The 22367-nt window shown below is 38.0% G+C and overlaps 1 protein-coding gene across 7 annotated transcripts in view; it reads left to right on the top strand.

The window, feature by feature from the left end:
* Positions 1-20888, top strand: part of CHRM2 (cholinergic receptor muscarinic 2) — a 98750-nt gene extending 77862 nt beyond the window's left edge. For 3 of the 7 annotated variants that reach the window (NM_001030765.2, NM_001397962.1, XM_046939143.1), the window contains one exon: positions 9894-20888. In NM_001030765.2, coding sequence (NP_001025936.1) covers positions 9933-11333 — 1401 coding nt within the window. In that variant the 5' untranslated portion in view covers positions 9894-9932 and the 3' untranslated portion in view covers positions 11334-20888. Of the gene's footprint in view, positions 1-7232; positions 7382-9893 lie in introns of all 7 variants that reach the window. The other 4 variants (XM_040697001.2, XM_040696994.2, XM_046939142.1 and 1 more) reach the window with 3 other exon arrangements.
* The last annotated feature ends 1479 nt before the right edge of the window (positions 20889-22367 follow it).

The following is a 22367-nucleotide window of genomic DNA, read 5'->3' as shown; positions in this document are numbered from 1 at the left end:
AGGATAGGGGTTTCTCTTAATGCCGTGATGAATTATTCATAGGCGAAGCGAAGATATTTTACCTTATTAAGTGTAACTGCACTGTGTTGAGACCAATATCTGGATCTATGCATTAGAGACAGAATTAGACATGGATTTGTTAAACCTGAAGTAGACTTCAGGTAAAAAGGTAAATAAATAAATAATAACTATATTAGTTTGCTGCACAGCTTCTGCAATTAAAGTAGGTAACAGACATTTAGCAGAATGTGACAGTCAGGTTTAGAGAGCCCATGATAATGTAGTAGTATACATAAATGCCACAGAAATAAAATCTCTAGATAAATATTTCCTGCCTTGGCAAGGAAAATGCAATCTTCAAGATTCTCTGTCCACAAAAGGGGAGACGATCGTGTACTTACCATAAACATGCATAGCTGTAATTAATTATGTTTATAATTAGCTATAGCAAGCACTTTTCTGAGATTTTAAAACATCTTAAGAGTGTAAGTACTGCTAACGTACTTCCAGAAGAACAGGGAACACAAACTTGTCTATGTTTTAGATCTTATATATCTTTTGAAAACAGAAAAAAATCTTTCAGACTGCAAAATGGGTTTGGAAATGTAGATTCTGTTCTGGGAATTTAGGTACCACTCTTTTCTGATAAGGCAAATAACTAACTAAGTTCTTTCATTGTTTCTCTACAATTACCTTAAATTGGTCTGCAGAAACACAGACATAAAAAAAGATTTTGTTGCCCTCTTAGAAACAAGTGTGAACTTGGGTATAACATATGCTTAAATTCTTGCAAAGAATTTGGGCCAAATCCTTTTATATCTGAGTCAGTTTTCTTCTCTACACTTCTAACCTGTGTCTTAGGCAAGTGATTATGTAAAACAGAAGATATGTAAAAATTGCCCCACGTTAGTGGACACAGAAATGGAAGGGAAGTTTTAAAGCTCTAGAGGACTTCATGCAAGAGTAACCACAATGGGCTGACAAGATGTCTGAAAAGTATTTGCTGAGTAAAGATACTCAGCAATTTGAGTGTGCTAGATCATAAGTGAGTCAATAAGGAAATCTTTGATAAAAGGCAATGGGCTAGCACCTATTCCAATCAAGGGAAAAGGAAAGACTTTTGTTTTTAACTACAATAAGAGTCCCTTTGGGCCAACAGTTTGTTAATATTTCTGTCAGCAACACTGCAGTATGCTACAAAACCTCTGAGAAACAATGAGAGTCTCCATGGACTTATTCAGGGTCCCACAAGGACATCCACAACTTGAAGGGATTTGCAGAGATTCACTGAAATGTCACAGTGTCTTTATTGGACTCACTGGCAGGATGAGGGATTTAATCAGTAGATCTTTGTGAGATCTCCTGTACTGTCTTATAGCTCTTTACTATTATTTCATCCACAATATTCTCACATGTTCTGGCAGAAAAATAGAGTTTAAACTAGGAAGAAACATAAATAGTGTGTAAGTTTTCTTTTTTCATATTTTAAGTCTACAAGTATGTATTTTAAATAAGAGATGCATTAACTCCAGGTATTCAGAACAAATTACGAGCTGGTTTCACTCAGCCTTCTGAATACCCTCCTCTTTCCCCAGCTTTATCACCTGTCACCTGGAGACTATGAGTAGCTCTCAAAAGGTTTTTCTATTTAATAGCACAGGCATGATGGCTGATATGAGGATAATGAAGTGCTGCGCCTCTGATTCAAACTGGGCTGCACTTACCTATCACAGCTCTGTTCTTTCAGATAATATATCCCGGAATCTAATGATCTTCAATTCAGACTTAACAGAAACTTAAATAACTCTTCTGCTGAGGGAACATTTATCAGGGCAGCAAATAGATATAATTTTAGACTGAGTTCTGGGGTGGATATTTTAACACAGTGCTTGGAGAAGATAGCTGGAGTCAGATAAAACTTATCTTGTTCAGGTAGACTTGTGTGACGAACTTCAGTCAGCTTCCAACTACAATGGCACATTACAGGGAAAGGAAAGGGAGCAACTCACTGAAATCTGTTGTTTTGATCTCCTTTTTCCAACAAGCCTCTGCAAGTGGAAATAAGTGTAGGTCCACTGATTAAATGTGTGTGAGGTGTGAGCAAGGCCCTAGTTTTGTTGCCTTTTGATGACACCAGTCACTCTTCTGACCCTTTTACGACTTACTCTGCAACAACAATTTGAGTTGAAACATAACCAAAGTGATGACTAAATAAAACTGCTTGCTCAGATCTGTGCAGTGAATATCACAGTCTAATTACACTTCAGTAGTCAGCCTGTATGCTACTAATAAATCAAAATCTAATCATTTCCCAATTTAATCAAATTATAGTTATGCTCCTTAATTATAATAACACGTAAATTTTAATAAAATGTAAATTATAATAAAATGTGGAGTTCCTCCACCTAAGAGATGCTTCAGTTGCAAGCAAATCTCCAGCACGTTTTTGAGGCCATCCTACTGCTGGAAACGTCTGTTTTGAGTGGTAACTGCCATTGTATGCCTCTAGGTGGAGACCCTATCCATTTAGTTCAGCCTTCCACAGAGAACAGTAACATGCTTCAGAAGATGCATGGTTCTCTTCATTCACTAAATAGAATATTAAGGCATTTGCTTCAAAAAACAGAAGTTACAAATTACATGAGGAAAATGGATGGGCTGTGTTAAAAAATGCAACTTTTTTTCTAATATTTGCAGATGCTTATTGATATTTAATATTTGTTGCACAGGCCATCCATGTCAGGGATTTCCTTCCATGCCTGTTATTCTACTCTATACTCTATATTCTACTCTGTTTTATTCATATTTCAAGCTGAGCCCTGCAACTTCTGTGGAACCCAAATACCCAGAACCTACCCAGAACAAGAGAGGAGATTCCACTTACCAGCAGGGTGATTGCATGATTTCCACTGTCAGAGTTGGCTAATATGGCATATGGTACATTGGCATATTTCTTAAATTTAGGCTTTTTTGTTATGCTTTGATTTTTTTCCTTCCTTAGTCAGTGATTAAAGAGACAAATGGTGACATCTTACTACAAGGACACTGCAGGGTGTAGTCTTGTTAGATGTTTCTAAATGGGGTATGAAGGAGCCATGACTATCATAGATGCTTTATTCATAAAATATACTCCATCTCAAAAGTTAAGTAACATTTTCCCAAATCTATACATTATTCCATCTGATAAATTAAGATGTCTAAAATCTCTAAGATCTCTTAACTTGCATTCCTCTTGTCTATTTCCCCATTTATTATAATAGGTATTTTGTATCTAAGTCTCTGCAGAATATTTCACAGTTTCAGCTCTGTACTCCTTATATTTAAAATTTCTATTTAAGAACTGTTGCTGTCTGCAGCTGCAGAAACACTTTGAACACTGTCTTTAACTTCGGAACCCCAGTACTGTAGTTAATTGGCAGTGTGCACTGGGGATGTAGATTAGGCTGTACATGGATATAGTACAGAGAGGGATTAAAAATAGCTTTTAGGAATGGATCATTGTGACACAACAGTATCTTGTATTTTTCCACAGATTAGCATTACATATTGTGAGATTCCTACAATATCTGTCCCATCCTCAGTTGACATGACATCTGGTAGCTTTTCAGGAGCTTCTGCTTCCGTATCTAACCCTCTAAAGGAGCTTGATAACTAATATTAATAAGGCTCAAAATAAGTTTTCCTATTCTTTTTCTTCATTTATGTTTTCATTCCTTACTCCGCCTTGGGCATGCACACAGGAGGACTGACATCCATTTGGATGCACTGAGGTGTCAGCCTCATTTTCCAGGATCCGGTACTTTCAGCTGGTGTAAATGTCAGGTGAAATGCCACAGAAACCAGTCAATGTTGAGTGCTTGAGGATAACAGCAGTAGCTTCTTCCTTTCCCCTCAATAACCACGTCCTTTTACATTTCATACACAATCATTTCATTCTCTCATTTCTGGGTTATAGAATTTTTTAATTGTCATAATGCAAATTTCCTCTAGTGTGTAAATATTCTTCCATGCTGAGCTGCAGAGTATTGTAGGTGGGACTCAGAGGGACTTACTATCATATTCAATTCTTCTTATTATAAGGATGACTATATCATATGTGTGTACTTCGTTACGGTTCCACCACAGCACAGATAAAAGTCTTGCCATATCTTCGCCACAAGTCTTGCTTATTTGCTTTCTTTGAGACCAAGGATTATTTATATAAAATCCTAGCAAGGATGAGGAGACACATGAGTGAAGGCATCTATTCTAGTTCAGAAAGCAAAAATACTTTTTTTTTTTTTTTTCCCCATGAAAATCAGTTAGGTAATACTATGCTCATTAAGTGTTTTTTTCAAGTTTGCACAGCGTATACAGAAGTAGAGTTTAAATTGGAGTGATGTCAGCTGCCCAAAGACAGGATACAAGTACTCTCTTGATAAGAAAGGTCCTGAAAAACAAAGCCATATCTACAGTCAAAGCTATGAATGCAGAAAAATAAGAGTAATTACACTAGTAAGAGTCTATCAGCACAATAGTAAAAACAATAGTACCAATCTAGTATAAATACATAATTATCCAAAACTTTGAGGAAAAACTGCTTCTTTTTGTTATCTGAAACAAGACAGATTGTATATACTGCCTGTATTTTTCATTGTGAAATTTTGAATACAGGCTAGTTGGGCTCATAGTATGTTCACCAGTTTTAGACTAAGGGAAAAGTATTGAGCAAGATGTGTTTAAAAACAGTATAAATCCTCAGGTCCTAGGAATAGCACTGAGGCAGTAATGCGGATGCCAGGAGAGTCATCTACTCATATACAATTCCCTGCTGCTTTTATTATTATTATTATTGCTTTATTTCACTTGTTAGTGGCACAGTGCTAGTTTGCTTTTGTTAATGCTCTATGGCACTGTTTCAAGATTTGTGCATGAACTGTTTATTTTGCTTTCAGATACCCTTAATGATGAGATGGGGAAAAGTGGATCTAGGCAGTCCTGAAGAGTGTCATTTTTTGCAGGACGTGTTGATTTAGAAAAACAAACGTGTGTGAAAATAAGAAGAATGGACCACATAGAAGCAGTAGCTTTTTGCAGAAATGGTTTTAGACGCAGATAAGTGGCAGAAGAAAACACATACAGTGAAGATTTTAGTCTTCTCATATTCAAGATATTTTCTGAAATATCTTTTTTTTTTTTAATCAAAAGCCCAGAAAATATCTATCATCTCTCTTGAAGTCTATAATAAAATCTGACAAATGTGCAGTGTATTTGTCAGAGGCTTGGGGTTTTTGTTTTCCTCTTTTTTCACAGTATTGTATTAAATGGTGCCAGAAATGAATTTAGAACCAAGACCAGTGCTGTTCAGGATGAGATTCGATTTAGGAAAAAATATAATTTTATTTTTGCTACAGCAAAAATGAAATCTATTTCGCGTAGGTTCATACTGGAGAGAGGAACTGGATCAAAGACAAACAAAAGTTAGAAAAGTATATCTTTGTTTGAGCATTGAAATCTGAAAAGTACTCAGAGTAGCTATGTAGATAGATTGCTGGGTATTCTTATTTAAATCAACAGTATCAATTTCAGGTGTAGATTGTTTGCTTCCTCTTTCATCTCTTGACCTTTTTACAGTTTCAGAGGATTGAAAGAAACCATTAAATCCTTACCACATTTAACTTGGCAATATATACAGTACAAAGGAAGGATTTGTTTAACAAAATTTGACAGGCATGGCATATCAGTCTTTTTTTTTTTTTTTTTTTTTTTTCAATATAAACATTTCCATAGTCTGTTTTGTGACAGATGTTAATGATTTGTTCTCAGTGCAAAAATTGTAATGATTTCTGAAGGGATCGGATCCTGTCTGGGCAAATGGAAAACAGAGTCAGCAGAATGTAATTGATGAATAACTTCTGTTGGAAGATCATGATCCTAAGGTTGATATCCAGTCCTTACCACTTCCCCTTGCCCTCCTATTTCTAAGATGAATACCCTCAATTACATAATTTTGCTTTCTTACCCTCAGAATAGTTCCACTTTCCGATGAAATAGTTTGCAGGGACGAACTTACACACCAGACCTCTGTTTTGCCGTTCCCAATAACTTCTAGGAAGATACATGAAATACTGAGAAACAGACCATGGCTGACAGCATGCTCTCTGAAAGTTCACTCCAGCCTTGGTTGAGTTTCTCCTGGTGAGTGGTGATAGAGGCTCAGGCCAACCCACCAGTGCCCTGATGCTGACTAACCTGGCTACCACCCACTGCAAAAAGACCTGGCATCAAACCATGGCAAAAGTTCACATACTGTGTAACTCAACTAATATCCCCATTCTACCCCCAACGCCTATGGTCAACAGAAAGGTAAAGAATGATTTTCAGCAGTGTGAAGAAAGTCTTAAGAAAGGAAACACTACAGCACTGGAAATGTTTCTTAACCACTTACCAACGATCAAACATTTTTTTTATATTTATATTGTATTTGTATTTCTCAGACTTGTACATTATCCACACAGTGATTGTACTGTTTACATTTCACAAGGTCATATATTTTAAAATATATTTCAGAAAATGAACTCGAGTGTTTTTCAGGTTGCAGGAGAAATTTCTTACCTTTTCTGGCTATTCTCTGTTCAGCAAGAATGCGCTTCATATACAAGGATAAATTATGGTAGCCCATGGGAGTCAGTGCCATATTGTGCAGCTCACACAAATACCCATGGGCTTGCAGAAGAGGTCTCTGTTTGCTCAAGAGCAAGATCTGGTGCTTCTCATAATGGGAGGTCATGTTACCTTAAAACGCCTCTGTCCGTAGATCTGCCTGATGAGTAACATCTGTTTCCATAAAAACTGCCTCTCCTGCAAGAGAGAGGGGTTCTGTGGCTTGACAAAAATAAAAGTAGTCCATGGGCAATCCTGTTCTAATGGAGTAAGTGGTCCCAGCAAGGAAGAGAAACCTCCCTATGGGCATGATTCAAACCCTGCTGGGCTCAGCAAGAGACAGTACAGCAAATTCAGAATGCTTCAGATTACAAAGCAGAAATACCCTTATTTCTGCTCATATATGTAAAATAGCAGTTCTATCAGCAGTGATGAGATACATCAATTTCAGTCAAACTTTTCTGCATTCCTGTACCTTCTCATCAACGCACACAAGAAAATGTGGTTCAGGTTGCAAGCATATTGATAAAAGAAAAGGTTTTGCCGGGGTATGTGACAACAGAATTCTCCATATGTTTTTCTATCCCTAGGAAAGCTATAGTAGCTAACATAATTTGCAAGGCAGAACTATCAGCTTCCTCACAGCAGGAGGGCTTCGTGCAAAGGGAAATCAGTGGGAAAGGCACTCCTCTGCTTTGCTTCCATTCAGAAGAACACAGTAAAATCCTATTCCTATCAGGTAAAACTAGCTTTTTGGTTTCATTTAGTTCCCATCATCTCAGATAATAAAATCAGGGGAACGCCCAGTATTTCCCCTGTAAATGGAAAAAAATCATCAGAAAATACTCAGGAATAAAGTTAGCTGGGAGGCAGTAATTCAGTTTCACAAGTTTCAAGGTTTTAAAACAAATTTTATTCTCCTGTGGAATAAAAACAAAAGTCTGAACATTTTGTCACAATGTTATTGTACAGAAACATCTGTTTTCTTATTATAAAGCATAAAGTTTTCCTCTCAGATTCTCTCTCACCCTCTTCCTTTCTTTTCCCAATCTCTCTTGCTCCCTCTCTCCCTCTTGGTCACCAGAGGTAGCTGCAGAGCCCTGGATCACAAACACTTTTCACATGAATTTTTTTTTGAAATCAATACATCTTTGTGAGTTAGTTCATCTTTTCATCAAAAATTCATTCTGTCAAGAATGTTCATAACTCTACTTGGGAGAAGTCCCAAAAATACGATATCTTGCATATCTAGTTGGACAGTCAGCTGCTCAGCTGTGGTCCCTGGGAGAAAAGCACACCATGAATTACTGAAATGGCAGTCCAGTAGACTAAAGATTTCTGGGCTACTCTCCTACTTTTTTTTTTTTTTTTTTTTTTTTTTGCACAGAATATAAAGCCTAGTATACTCCCTTTGGCCAATTCTTACCATACAAAACATGTATTTAATTAAAGCATTTATTCTCACAGCTTTGTTTTCTTGAAACACATCCCAAGGATTTTAGGGCCATACCTGTGAACAGCTAGTAAGAAAAAATATGTCTAGCCCTACAATGCTCTGTTTATCCATGTGTGCACTTTATCAGGGAAATGGTAAACAAATCTTTTAAAAGATGAGCCCCATCTTCTGCCAGATGTATTTCTTTAAGTATAAATTACCAGATTACAAAGTCACCTCAGACAGAGAGTCTTCACCCTGGTTTAGCAACTTGACTTTTCCACAGAGACAAACTTGCTTATTTTTCTGGGAGGTCAGAAGGGCTTTTGCTATTGTGCTGACATTTGACATCACCTTCTTCCTTCTGCATCTGAAAGAAAATAGTGCTAAAATGACAATGAAAATGCATTGCTTTGTTTAAGTGACATGGGTTATATATTTCTGTGCATCAACAGCTTTCTTATAGGAGCCAGAGAAGGATTCGCTACCCTTGAAATATAAAAGGTTCAAACATAACTGATTTTTTCTACCTTCCTTTGCCCGAATCTCCAATTCTAGAAGCTCTGTCTTAAAGAAGTGGTGCATTTTGAGTGGGAGAGTGGGAGAAGAAAAAAAAAAAGGAAAATATTCCAATTAGAGACAATCTAACTTCTCTGTCACATCTGGCCTTCATGCCTCAATAATCCCTTGAGCACAGCTCATAAATAATGAGAGCTCAGAGGCTGGCTGTACAATTCCAGCACATTCTATTGATTTCCAGGGGATGCACAAAAGGATAGTACATATCCTTAAGGCAAAAGCATGTTCTATTTCTTGGTCTTCTAGAAAATATATATTGGTAGTGTTTTAATTAATGTTTATTGAGTACTGCCGATAGGTATACATAGCAAAAAATAGTTGTTGTAGTTGAACAGAAGTGATTTTTATCAGTTTATTTTTTTATAGTTTCCATGCTACCCATTTCATACCTTCTGTTATAGTTTTATGCAATATAGCTTAAAAATACTGTGTTTTGAAAAAAAAAATTAATGAGTGAAGTACAAACAAGTGAGCATCAAGAGAGCACTCTATGTTTAAAGAAAACAACAAATATACACACAAACAAACAAACAAACCCAACATTTTCCAGGCACAAATAGTTAACTGAATGTATAAAATTGTTTTGATTTCACTGAAATGAAAAAATAAAAGATTAATTTATATATATCTAATGAGAAACCTAGAGACAGAGCTGAGGTGAGTCTACCAATTCTATTGCTTTAAGGACAAAATCTTTGCAAATGCTGACACACACACACACACACAAAGAAAAGAAAAAGAAAAAGAAACAGCAGTTTAAGAAAAGTAGGGGGAAAGATGACACAAACTTGCTCCATAAACTTTACAGAAGCATACCCATCAGAAACATGAAGAAAAGGAGACAAATCACTTTGTCATGATCCAGCTCATGGTAATTAACTTCCTCACCTTGGGTTATAAGAATGACATACTCCCAGGAGTATCTGAAAATGTAAAAGGGAAGGAATCAACGTACAGTTGCTGGACAAAGACAGAAATGAATGGGAGAAGATAAAAAAATCTAAATTTGGGTTCAAATGTAGTATCTTTATCATGTATTTAAGAGTATCTTATTGCTATGTTACTCCTAAGGGGATATTATATGTTTTAAGGGGGTTTACATTAGCATGAAATGAATGATTCTTCTGCACTCAGTCTTCTAGCTTTTAATTCTTTCCAAGTAGCTTTTCAGGAATCCAGTTCCTAAAAGTGAAGGGACTAATTTCATAATGGTATATGTTTTTTCTTTCCTCTGCAGGCTTAAGTGATAATTGAGTATCTTGTTAGCAGCACAGAAATGAATAACTCAACGTACATAAACTCTTCCTCTGAAAATGTAATAGCTCTGGAGAGCCCCTATAAAACTATTGAGGTGGTCTTCATCGTCTTGGTGGCAGGGTCTCTCAGCTTAGTTACCATAATTGGGAACATCCTGGTCATGGTGTCAATCAAAGTCAACAGGCACCTGCAGACTGTCAACAACTATTTCCTGTTCAGCTTGGCCTGTGCTGATTTGATCATAGGCATCTTTTCCATGAACCTATATACCCTCTACACTGTGATAGGCTACTGGCCCTTGGGGCCTGTGGTATGTGACCTCTGGCTGGCGCTTGATTATGTGGTCAGCAACGCCTCTGTGATGAACCTCCTTATCATCAGCTTTGACAGATACTTTTGTGTCACCAAGCCTCTGACATACCCTGTAAAGCGGACCACTAAGATGGCAGGCATGATGATTGCAGCTGCATGGGTTCTCTCCTTCATCCTGTGGGCCCCTGCAATTCTCTTCTGGCAGTTCATTGTAGGCGGAAGGACTGTTCCCGACAAGGATTGCTACATCCAGTTTTTTTCCAATCCTGCTGTCACTTTTGGCACTGCCATTGCAGCTTTCTATTTACCTGTTATAATCATGACTGTTCTTTACTGGCAAATCTCTCGAGCCAGCAAGAGTCGGATAAAGAAAGGGAAAAAGGAAGCTGCCCAAAACCAGGATCCAGTTTCCCCCAGCCTTGTCCAAGGTAAAATAGTGAAACCAAACAACAACAACATCCCAACTAGTTCAGATGGGCTGGAACATAACAAAGTTCAGAATGGAAAAACCACTGGAGAGAGTGTGATGGAAAACTGTGTGCAAGGGGAGGAGAAGGACAGCTCCAATGACTCCACCTCAGTGAGTGTGGTTCCTTCCAATACAAAAGAGGATGAAGCTGCCAAAGATGCCAGCCAGATTTCTGCCTCTCAAGACCATCTCAAAGTAGAGAACTCCAAGCTGACATGCATCAGGATAGTTACCAAGTCCCAGAAGGGTGACTGCTGTGCTCCCACCAACACTACAGTGGAGATTGTAGGCACCAATGGGGATGAGAAGCAGAACAGTGTAGCCCGGAAAATAGTCAAGATGACGAAGCAGCCAGCCAAAAAGAAACCACCACCTTCTAGAGAGAAAAAAGTGACAAGGACCATTCTAGCCATCCTCCTAGCCTTCATCATCACCTGGACCCCATACAATGTTATGGTGCTCATCAACAGCTTCTGTGCATCCTGCATCCCTGGTACTGTATGGACCATAGGTTATTGGCTCTGTTACATCAACAGCACCATCAACCCTGCTTGTTATGCGCTCTGCAATGCCACATTCAAGAAGACCTTTAAGCACCTTCTTATGTGCCATTACAAGAATATTGGAGCAACAAGGTAAATAAATAAATAAATTATAATAATAATAAAATAATGGAAAACATGAAGAAGTTCCAAACTAAATTATAAAACAAAGAAACAAACAATGCCATAGCACTTTATGCTCTATTATGGAATGTGCAATCAAAGACATTAGAGGAAATGCTGAGATGGAGCATCAATTCCACCCCTGAGAACTACACTAAATATCTTTTTTTTATTATTATTTTAATCACTGACAATAAATCTTGAGGACATGCGTAAGTTCTGAGGAGTTATTCAAGTATTTGGACTGGATGCACAGTTCCTTACTTTCTGAGAGTATTCTGAAGAAGGGCTTTAGAATCTTTGTTTGTTGTGGGTTTTTTGTCACTATATCTATTTTTTTTTTCTCTGTGTGTTTAAGATGTCTTCATCTAGGGGAAAAAAATAAGGGAACTCTAAAAATAATGATGTGGAAGAGACATAGGGGCTAGAAAGAACTTTATAGAATCCAAATCATAGCAGATTTCCAAAGCTCAAGGTTGTCTAAAGCTTTTTGTTTGTGTCATGTGAGAAACGTAATGTTATGTAAAACATGATGAAATGTTTTATTATTTTATGTCTTTTATAACACTTTCATTTCCAAAACTGCATCATTTATGAAAGTGTATTTTTGCTTGACATGTAACCATTGCCTAACATGTATCAGTCTAAGTTCTCCACTTATCCCTTTCTAGGGGCTTTTTTCCCATGATCCCCCCAATTAGACAAAATAAAAGTGAAAAAAAAGATAGCCTTTCCAGCTTGCTACATCCCAGATTTGTTTCAGCATTCATGCAAGCCAAAGCTTTTGAGAGAATTTTGTGTACTTTGCTTGTCATATAAAATCCACCCATGAATTTGTTTTTTACTTCCACCCACCTTTTCTTCCCTTTTGTACCTTAGCTTTCTAAGGCACACGGACTGAATATCAAAAGGAGTTGTAAATTCAGAGGTCTCATCAAATCAGCCACCATGGTGGCCAAATGAAGAGCCTTAGCTGAAAATTAGAAATGAGCTCATTGCCAGGAAAATAGAGGTTACATCCTTTTAAAGTTAGATATACAGATGAAGAAATATGCTGAGCCACCACAGAAGAAATAGTTAATATTAAATGACTATGCTCTTAATCAGACAAAATTCTCAATTTACTAATTGAGGAAAAGAATGGGAGAAACTGATGTGCCCACATAGATCATGCTCTGTCTAAGCCCTTAGTGTGAAACAAGGGTCCTACCTAGATGCATCTTTGACAAGATCTTTACTTTCTGGAAAAGATTTTCACTACTTTTTGTTCTGTGCTTGATAGGAGCAATATTTTCACTGTACGCCAAGAGATAACACTAATAAAAAGGCTGAGATGAAAACAGTGATTACTCAAAACCAGATACCAAAATAGTCTAGACTGGGGGCTGGCAAGGCTCAAAGTTGAGTTATTTTCTGCTACTCTGTACCAGCTCAAATCCATATTATTTCTTCCTGGCAAAGAATTACTATTTCAGTATTTCATATTTATTGTAGCACAACTGAGCACGGTGTGGATAGAACAAAGACTATCAGATTACTGAAAACTGAAATTGTCTGTGAAGTTTGTGTATTACAGTTACCTCCTTCCCCATAATTCTAACAGGAGGTAAACCTACACATTTTATTACCAAAAAGCAGTTTGCTGCACAGTCTCTCGAGGGACTGTTTTCTGGAATGAAAGTCACCTATCAAATGGGGCACTAAACCATTCTATTATTTTGTGTTACCATATTAGAGTCTTCCAAAATGCACTTCAAAATAAAAGCTTTCAAAATTAAATATGCAGACTTAAGCTTTAAATTTGACAAGCTTATTGGAGAAGAATGTCAAAGCACTTTAGTAATATGATAATTTTCATGTTTCAAGGTACAAGTTTCAGGAAGAAAGGGAAAATGAGGAGGATTAAACTGCAGTAAATGAAGGCCACATTAAATTTAGGATGAGTATGTCTTACTATGCATTCATTGATTTTACACCTCTAGTGATTTCATCCTGATACATCTAAGTGTCTCCATGTAGCCAAGAATCTAACTTGGCAAACCCCACTCACATGGAATCATATTTACTACCACAGGTTTCATCTTTCTGCTGATAAGAAACAGTTACTCACTACTAAGTCTTGCAAAACTGAGTCTTTCAAAGCTACATCCATTAGTCTTATCTTGACAGGTCAGGGGAGAGAGTTACATGATCATTTCTATATAATTCATTCTCCTAGAGTGCTAAAAATAAATTCAGGTAAAAAAAAAAATTAAAAATAAAATGTTTTTTCTAAATCTTACTTCTTTAGAAAAGATGGATAAAAGAAACACATCTGCTCCTTTCAACCTATATTTTAGGTATCAATAGTACAGACATCCAAAATGGGAATGAATGTATACCAGATGATTGGTGTCTTGCCATTGTGATGTTTGTCTACAAGAAGGGCTGGAAGGAGGGTCTGGGGAATAGAGGCCTGTCAGCCTGACCTCAGTGTCACAGGAGGTCATGCAGCAGATCATCTTGAGTGCAATCGTGACATGTAGAACAACCAGGGAATCAGACCTAGTCATCATGGGTTCATGAAAAGCAGCTCCTGTTTGACCAACCTCATCTCTATCTATGACCAGGTGATCCATCTGGTGGATTAAGGAAAGACTGTGGAATAAGTCTGCCTAGACTTCAGCAAAGCCTTTGACTCTATCTCTGCGGTATTGTCCTGCAGTAGCTGGCAGACCATGGTTTGGATAGGTGTAATCTTCACTGGGTAAAAAACTGTCTGGATGGCCTGGGCTAGAGTGGTGGTGAATGGAGTTAAATCCATTTGGCAACCAGTCACTAGTGGTATTCTTCAGGGGTTAGTATTGGGCCTATTCTGTTTAGTAACTTTATTGATGATCTGGATGGGGGAACTAAGTGCACCCTCAGTGAGTTTTGAGATAATGCCATGTTGGGAGGAAGTTTTGATCTGCCCAAGGATAGGAAGACCCTACAGAGGGATCAAGTCAGGCTGGATCTCTGAACTGAGACCGACAGGATGAGCTCCAACAAGACCAGGTGCCAGGATATGCTCTTTGATCAGAACAATCCCATGCAATGCTACAGGCTTGGGGCAGATTGGTTGGCAAGCTGCGCAGACAAAAAAGATACAGGGATATTAGTCAACAGCCAGCTGAACATGAACAAGTAGTCTGCACAGGTGGCCAAGAAGTCCAATGGTATCCTGGCTTATATGAGAAATAGTGTACTAACAAGGTGATCATCCCCCTGTACTTGGCACTGGTGAGGCCGCACCTCAAGTACTCTGTTTAGTTTTGGGTCTCTCACTACAAGAAAGACATCAAGGCCCTGGAGCATGTCCAGAGAAGCTGAAAGCTGGTAACAAAGCTGGTAAAGGATCTGGAACAGAAGTCTTAAAAGAAGTAGCTGAGAAAACTGACATTTTTTAGTCTGGAGAAGAGAAGGACCCAGGGAGACCTAATCACTCTCTACAATGACCTGAAAGTGCGTTGTGGTGAGATGGGGATTGACCTCTTCTCCTGAGCAACAGTGATAGGATGAGACATAATGGCCTTAATTTGTGCCAGGAGAACATTAGGAATGATTTCTTCTCCAGAAATGTGGTGGTGATGGAACAGGCTGCCCAGGGAGGTGATGGAGTCCTCATCCCTGGAAGTTTTCAAGAAAGGAGTAGATGTGGCACTGAGGGACAAGATTCAGTGGGTATGGTGGTGAAAGGATGACAGTTGGACTAGATGATTTTGTAGGTCTGTTACAACCTTAATGATTCTATGAATATTTGATCTTTTAGCTTCAATTTTCAAGCAATTATGCAAATGCTTTATTCCAGGCATGTCTAACCCACTGGCCACATGATCCCCAGGAGAGCTCATACTGCAGCCTGCCCCCTGCCCCACACTATCATGATGGTGGCACTTCCCTTCTGAGTGGTCCAGCCAAGATCTGGGCACACATCCATCACTTAGCGAAAAACAAATATCAGTGTGCTATTAATGCTGTCTCAGCTGAGCCCAGGTCAAGGGGAAGGCACAGTACAATGCTAACTCAAGATATGGCAAATAATTTTATACATTTTTGATACTTTGGCTGAACACAGTCTTTTGAACAACGAAAAACAGGCATCCTTGATTTCTGTCTTGATAATGGAATTTGAGAACAGGTTTCAAGACTGAAGAGAATATTATCAATTTTTGTGTATATTTGTGACTCCATTTTCAATCGACAAATACATTACCTACAAATTTTCAAATAGAATGCATAGAGTTGCAATCAGATATTGAACTTAAAAATTTGATTATGTTTTTTCACTAGAGTTTTGTAAGACCTATCTTACCAGAGAAAATTATCCCTCACTTCACAACCACACCTTATATAGTAGTAGTATGCATTTTTGGCAGTATATACATTTGTGAGCAACTATTCTCAAGGATGAAGTGCAAGAGGAGCAAAATTTCATCAAAAAATAACTGATGAGCACCTTGAAAACTCAGTAAGAATTGCAAACACTTCCATCAAACCAGACATTGATGCATTAATTTCACAAAAACAAGGTCAAATGCCCCACTAGTTTTATGCTTGTTTCTCTTTTTTTTTTTTTTTTTGTTTCAGTAAAAAAGAAAATATATGTTACAAAAAAAAAAAAAAAACTAATTTTTGTTACCTACTTACATTAACCATATTACATATTTTACATGCAGCCCAAGATAATTCCTCTTCATTCAGGTCCAGGAAAGACAAAAGGTTGGGCACCCATGCTTTATTCTGTTCTTTGAAGCTGTTGTTTGCTTATAAACTATGAGTTCCTCCAATAGCTAAGGACATTCCTATAGCTTAAGAAGTGTAAGTATTGATTACAAGTATACTTTTTCATTATGAGATTTCATAACAGTCAACGTACCTTAAGGAAAGAATTTATTCTGGGGACAGTACTCATGAAGCAAATACAAAAAAAAAAAAAAAAAAAAAAAAGGCAACCTTGTTTAAAGTTTTCTAGAACTCTCCCCTTAAGTCACCTCCACTTTTCATCCTAAAAGACAAAATTATTTTTGGTGTGCTGCTGCATATTTAAGGGACTTGCAAGAAACATAATCCTGTGTGTTTCCATCTTGTTCCATATATATCTATGTTCACAGCTGTTAAAATGGGTGAAAAAGCACACCTATGTACGTACACACAGAACACAAAGACGCACACCAGTATGGCTTATATACATGGAAAATAATCATCTAACATTCAAGATGTTGTATGGGATTGTGTCTATGTTGTGCTTGCTGGCAGCTGGTGGGAGTTGCAGAGACAGTCTTTACTGATGACACTGTCTGTCCTGGCCTGGAAGTACAGAGGATGGCAGAGCCTGCCCTGAGACCCTGGGAACATCTCAGGTTTCTGGATCAGTAAGACAAAACACAGTATAATCTTTCAGGGCCACATAATTGTTCTTTTGAACAACTCTCAAGTTCTCATTTCTTTGCTTTGTGTTCCAAACCACATTTACCAGGTTTCATTCTCCTTCTGAAAGATAGTTCTGCAAGATGTAGATGTTGATCTTGAAAAGCAACTCACCGTGGATACCTCTTCCGGCTTCCCTGGCTGTCACCTGCATCCCATGCATCCCATGGCCCCTGATGGCCCTGCTGCTGGTGCTGCCACGTCTTCACACCAGGCTTGGCCAGAGGATCTCAGCAACTATTCCATACAGTATGCTGCACTAGCCACTTTGGTTTCACACAGAAGTTGAGAAAACTCTGTGGGTGAATCATGAAAAAACACCAAAATCAACAACAACAAACAACAAATACTGCAATGAGCACTTCTCATCTTCTCCTCTTCTTCCTATTAATCATTTCCAGAAGTAGCTAAAACCAAAAAGGCTCAGCCATTTAGAGTAGCCCTGCTGCAGCAGGACTGTCCCATTAGCAGCCCATGGTGGGTGACTCACTCTCTCACAGGCCATCCTACCTTCACTCTTCAAGGAGAGGACAACAGCTTGGTGATACATCAGTCTGACTGGCACATTCCTGAGTATTAAAGATATCTGTGGTTATATATATATGTATAAATTATTTTTAAAAAATTAAGAAGAGAAAGAAAGAATCTGAAGCAATATTCAGAACTCTGTTTTACAATTAGTACAAAATCAGAGGAAAACTTGTCAGTCTTATGTTTGAAATTTTCATTTGATGTATCAGAAATCATGAGGGTTGATTTGGAGACGGAAATGTTTGAACACTGCCTGATGAAAAATAGACCAAAATCAACCAACACATAACGTGAGTCAAATTTCCTTCCTTCCTTCCTTCCTTCCTTCCTTCCTTCCTTCCTTCCTTCCTTCCTTCCTTCCTTCCTTCCTTCCTTCCTTCCTTCCTTCCTTCCTTCCTTCCTTCCTTCCTTCCTTCCTTCCTTCCTTCCTTCCTTCCTTCCTTCCTTCCTTCCTTTTCTTTCTTCAGCCTCACAAATGCTCATGGGTTCGAATGGACTCCGGGGATGAGTTGTGTGACATCTACAAAGTGTGAAGGAGTCAAAAGCAACAGCTAAATGCAGCAGGCCTCTGTTTTATGGTTGTCCCCTCATTTTTGAGACCTCAGGGCGTACCAATTGCTGCCAGCCATCCCAGCTGTAAGAGAGGCAGGAGATGCACCCTATTTTTTGTTTGTTCGTTTCATCTCCTCATGGATTTGAATGTTTTCTTTGTCTGCTCTTCAGGGGGGCTTGCCAGTAAACTCACTAGCTCCTTCCCTAGAACTTATTAATTTTACCCCTGCTCTTCATTCCTGCTCACAGAGCACCTGATATCTCCAGTGCTAATGTGGTACAATTAAAATTCTTCACCTCAGTTATAAGCACTTTGCCTTGCCACTTCTGTTACCCAGAACAACTGCTGTTACTGGCTCTGCAGGACCAAGTTGCTAAAACATCCTTACAGACAGAGCTTCCTGTATGAAGTCAAACTTAGGAAAGAAAACAAGAACAGGAAAACAAGCTCTGGGCCTTTGGGTGCAGGTGTTTACTGACAGGAAGTGGGATCAGACTCCAGTAGCCTTCAATATTTTTAAAGCCCTCCTCTTGGTTGTCTCTGTACTCACAGATGCCAGCAAGGCAAATGGTAGAAATTGAGCAGCTAAAAAGAGGTAGGCCTTTTCCCCTCTGGTTCTACAGATACTTTATAGAACTTGTCTAGAGACACTCACTGGAGACAATATCCCATTTATTTTTCCTGTAAAATCATGAACAGCCCCACACTTCTAATAAATCTTTCTTTTTTAATTTATAGAAAATCTTTCCCTGAAGGAAGCTGATAGATGGTCTTTAATTTACAGTGGCTTCTTTTCTTGTTTCTCTGCCTGCCTTTCCTCTTTTGTCACAGGCTTGACAAAAAGCTTTTTTCCTCCTTCACTTTAAGAAGTATCTGTAACCTGTGTTTTAGCTACAGGTAGGCAGTTTCTCTTGCTTTTCAGGCGCTGTGAATGTTGGTATTCAAAATCTTTAAGTCCACAAAAAATATTGCCTTCTTGCCTCTGCTGAAGTCCAAAATACCATGTGGAGTAAGAAGTTTTGTAAATCCTTTCTTCAGTGGTTTTAATTTGGAATGAAGAAAATTTCTCACATGAAATTAAATCAGTTCTCTTCCTCCCCAGTTTTATTTTGTCCACATGGGAAACAACAGTGGATGATGGTTAAGAGTGACAGTTCTTACAGGGGATTATCAAGCAGCAACACGCACACATTTATTTTATGTCCTGGGCAATGGTAAGTCTCCCCTTCCCTTGGTTGCCCTTTTATTCCCAGTCTTACTAGCAGAGTATTCACTGAAAACCCATGATTAAGAAAGTAATCATAACAGGGTTGAGATGGACATCAATCATTCACCACAACCAATGCAATTATTATTAATTTTTTTTTTTCCTCCCTTCATTTGCTATGGCCTCTTTTTCTACATTATGGAACTAGTGAGTCACATGACCATATTAATTCTCCCAGCCCTTTAGTATATTGGGTAGAGTTGCTAGAGGTATTTCATTACATAAGTAATGGAATAAATGGGGAGAAAAAAAGCACATGAGCACGTGTTTCTTTTTCCCCTCACAAAGTTTTGCATAACCTGAAAAAAGCCCATTGGGTTGCTACTTTTTTTTCCCCACCTTTGTATAATGAGTTATTATATATTAGGGTTGTTGTTTTTGTTTGGGCTTTTTTCTTTCTTTTGTATATTCCAGAGTATTTGCAAAGAAGCACACAGAAACACTTAGGTGCCCCAAAGTGCTCTGAATCTCTGGGAAAACCAGCTATGGATAGTGTGTGAGGCAGCATGTTTAAGATGTTTATTATCATAGTCTTTGAAAGGAATGACTTCTTTGAGTACTTAACCTTTGGTTTGGTTCGTCTGGCAGCTCTGAAGAAAGCACAGGGGCATAGGCTTAGCATGCCCTAACTTTGTAAAGAGAAGGACAGGTCGACGTTCAATTGCCTTTTTTCTCCTCTTCTGGCTCGTGTAGGCCAGAGGTAGGGGAGGAATTTCTTTACCCACTAGTTCTGTCCCTGCACTTTTACTCCAAAGATAGCCATTCTTTGAAGTACAAAATGGTTGTAACAGTATTATTAATAGAAACTATACAGGGAAGAGTACCATGATTGCCAATAAATTGATCTTTCAATAATTTTCCCTCAATACTGGTGCCACTCTGTAGAGGTGGTTGGTAAATTAGAGATTAGCAGTTTGTAAATACCTTTAGATAGTGTGTTTTAACATTACCAGCAGCATATCTTGACTATGTACAAAAATAACACAGTATGTGTAGTGCTATTCAAATTAAGTTATAATGTAAATATATCTACAATGAATGTCCAATTATCTTTAAGCTCTATGTACAAGGAAGGACCTCATCTCTTCTTGAGACTTTTTCTAGCTTAATGGTATGGAAAATCTGTTATCCATTTATATATATGTATGAAAAAAAAAATTGCATTCTTTTCTTCAAAATAAATACTAAGAAGAAGAAGGGAATGCATTACATGAATATGACATCAAAAATCCTATCATAGGACTGAGAACTGTGGCTCTTACAAGTTGGGGACTGGTCAAATTCCTGATGCTGTACATTTGATCTCATAAAGAAGATAAGCACAAGTTTATGGTTAGCATTGTAAAGCTGACCCATTTGATTATATTTAAATTATAGATATATATTTATATATTCTGTATAGATATATACATATTATACACAATATTCATACAGTGAAAGTAAAGTTTAATAAAGTCATATTAACTGGGAATTTTGATGTAATGTTATGCTCCATTTGGAGAAAGAACACCTGTCTTATTTAGCAACATTCAAACATGTTATGCAGAATAAAGGAAGAATGTGCTTCACCAAAACAACTCATGAAGGAATGAGGCGATGTGGATTTGAAATTACACAAGTAAATTACATGCAATATATGTGTATGTACCTCTGCTAAGCTGTATCCCTAGTTAAAGCATTGCATTAAACAGCAAATTATAACAATAATAAAAGTGTTTTTGTATGTGGTATCTGTTTTTCTTTTTATTGAGTGAACTACCATGTAAAATGTAAAATTGAGATAATAAGTGCAGAAAAAAGTTTCCCTGCAGTAGCCACAAGAATGGGAGATTGTAGTAACTAAGAGAAAAAAAATTCTACCTTTCTTTTCCCTGGCCTTCTTGGCAAGTGTGGAGATCAAGAGATGTCTAGAGAACCACATAACTCATCCTTGTCTTGTCCACATCTCTCTTTCCAACCTCATTTCACCTCCTCTGATGATTTTGCTTCTCACAGATCCTGCTATTCTAACCATCACATCACAGAACCATATGCAAAACTTAATTTGTCAGTATACCACTATGATCCAAATAATTCTCTTTCACACACACACTGTGCTATCCTATAATCACCAGCATTTGGCTTCAAGTGGGCCATAAGGTGCTGATGGTGAGAACTGCAACACGTGGAAGAGGTTTCTTGACAAGCCAAGTCCTAAATCCCTTATCTATCTATTTATTTGGAAAGCAGAAAAAAAAAGAAAAAGAAAAAGAAATTTCAGCATTCCTTTTATTATTATTATTATTTGTACATGGGCTTTAATTTGCTTGAAACTACACAAAGCTGACAACCCCTTTGCCAGGTGCTCAGTCAACAATTCAGGCCATGACTTAACAGTATCAATACACGTGCAAATCACGAACACTGAAGTTAAGCTCTTGTTTGTCCTCTAGAAGAGGTTCAGGCACATTTCACTGAACACACAGATTTTGAAAACTATAGCCTGACCCAATCACACGTGGGGAAAGGGAATTTACCTGGTATCTCATCTCATTGCTTAATTCACTCACTCAGGCTCATTCTTTCAACACTGAGATGTGAACAATGTTATTTTTTTATTAAAAAAAACAACAACAACAACAAAAAACAAACAGAATCAGACTCAAGCACAATGAACATTGCCACCTGAACCTCTAAATACAGTCAGTAATATTTATGGCTAATGTAATACGTATTGGCTTTTGCCTTCCCCCTCTGGACAGAGCATTTCAGACAACGTTCCCCAGACCAGAAGCACCTTTATTCAGTACCACTCTGTGAAGCCTTTTATTAGCAGAAAAGATTGTGAAGTATAACTACCTACTGTTTCATGGGTTCTGGAAATACCCTGAGAAAATCAATTCAGAGAAATGCTGCTATTTTGTAAATCCATTAACTCTGCTTCTGGCCTTTTGCCAGCCATTGTATGCACTGTCTAGACATGGCAACCTACTTGATTGCAACGGGAAATGCACTTTACTGCCTTCTAATTGGAGCTTTCCAGCTTCATTTATACCAATACACAGAAGCAGGGGGAATAATAAAACCAACAAGAAAGATACAAAACAAATTGAGAGGGGGAAAAAAAAAAAAAGACGACTTTCTGCCCTTAGTCATTGTTCCTTCCTTCCTCCCTTCCTCCCTTCCTCCCTTCCTCCCTTCCTCCCTTCCTCCCTTCCTCCCTTCCTTCC

This window comes from Gallus gallus, chromosome 1, assembly GCF_016699485.2.
Source record: "Gallus gallus isolate bGalGal1 chromosome 1, bGalGal1.mat.broiler.GRCg7b, whole genome shotgun sequence".
Lineage (NCBI taxonomy): Eukaryota > Metazoa > Chordata > Aves > Galliformes > Phasianidae > Gallus > Gallus gallus.
Note: the sequence above shows the minus strand (reverse complement) of the source record. Positions and strands in the feature narration are given on the sequence as shown.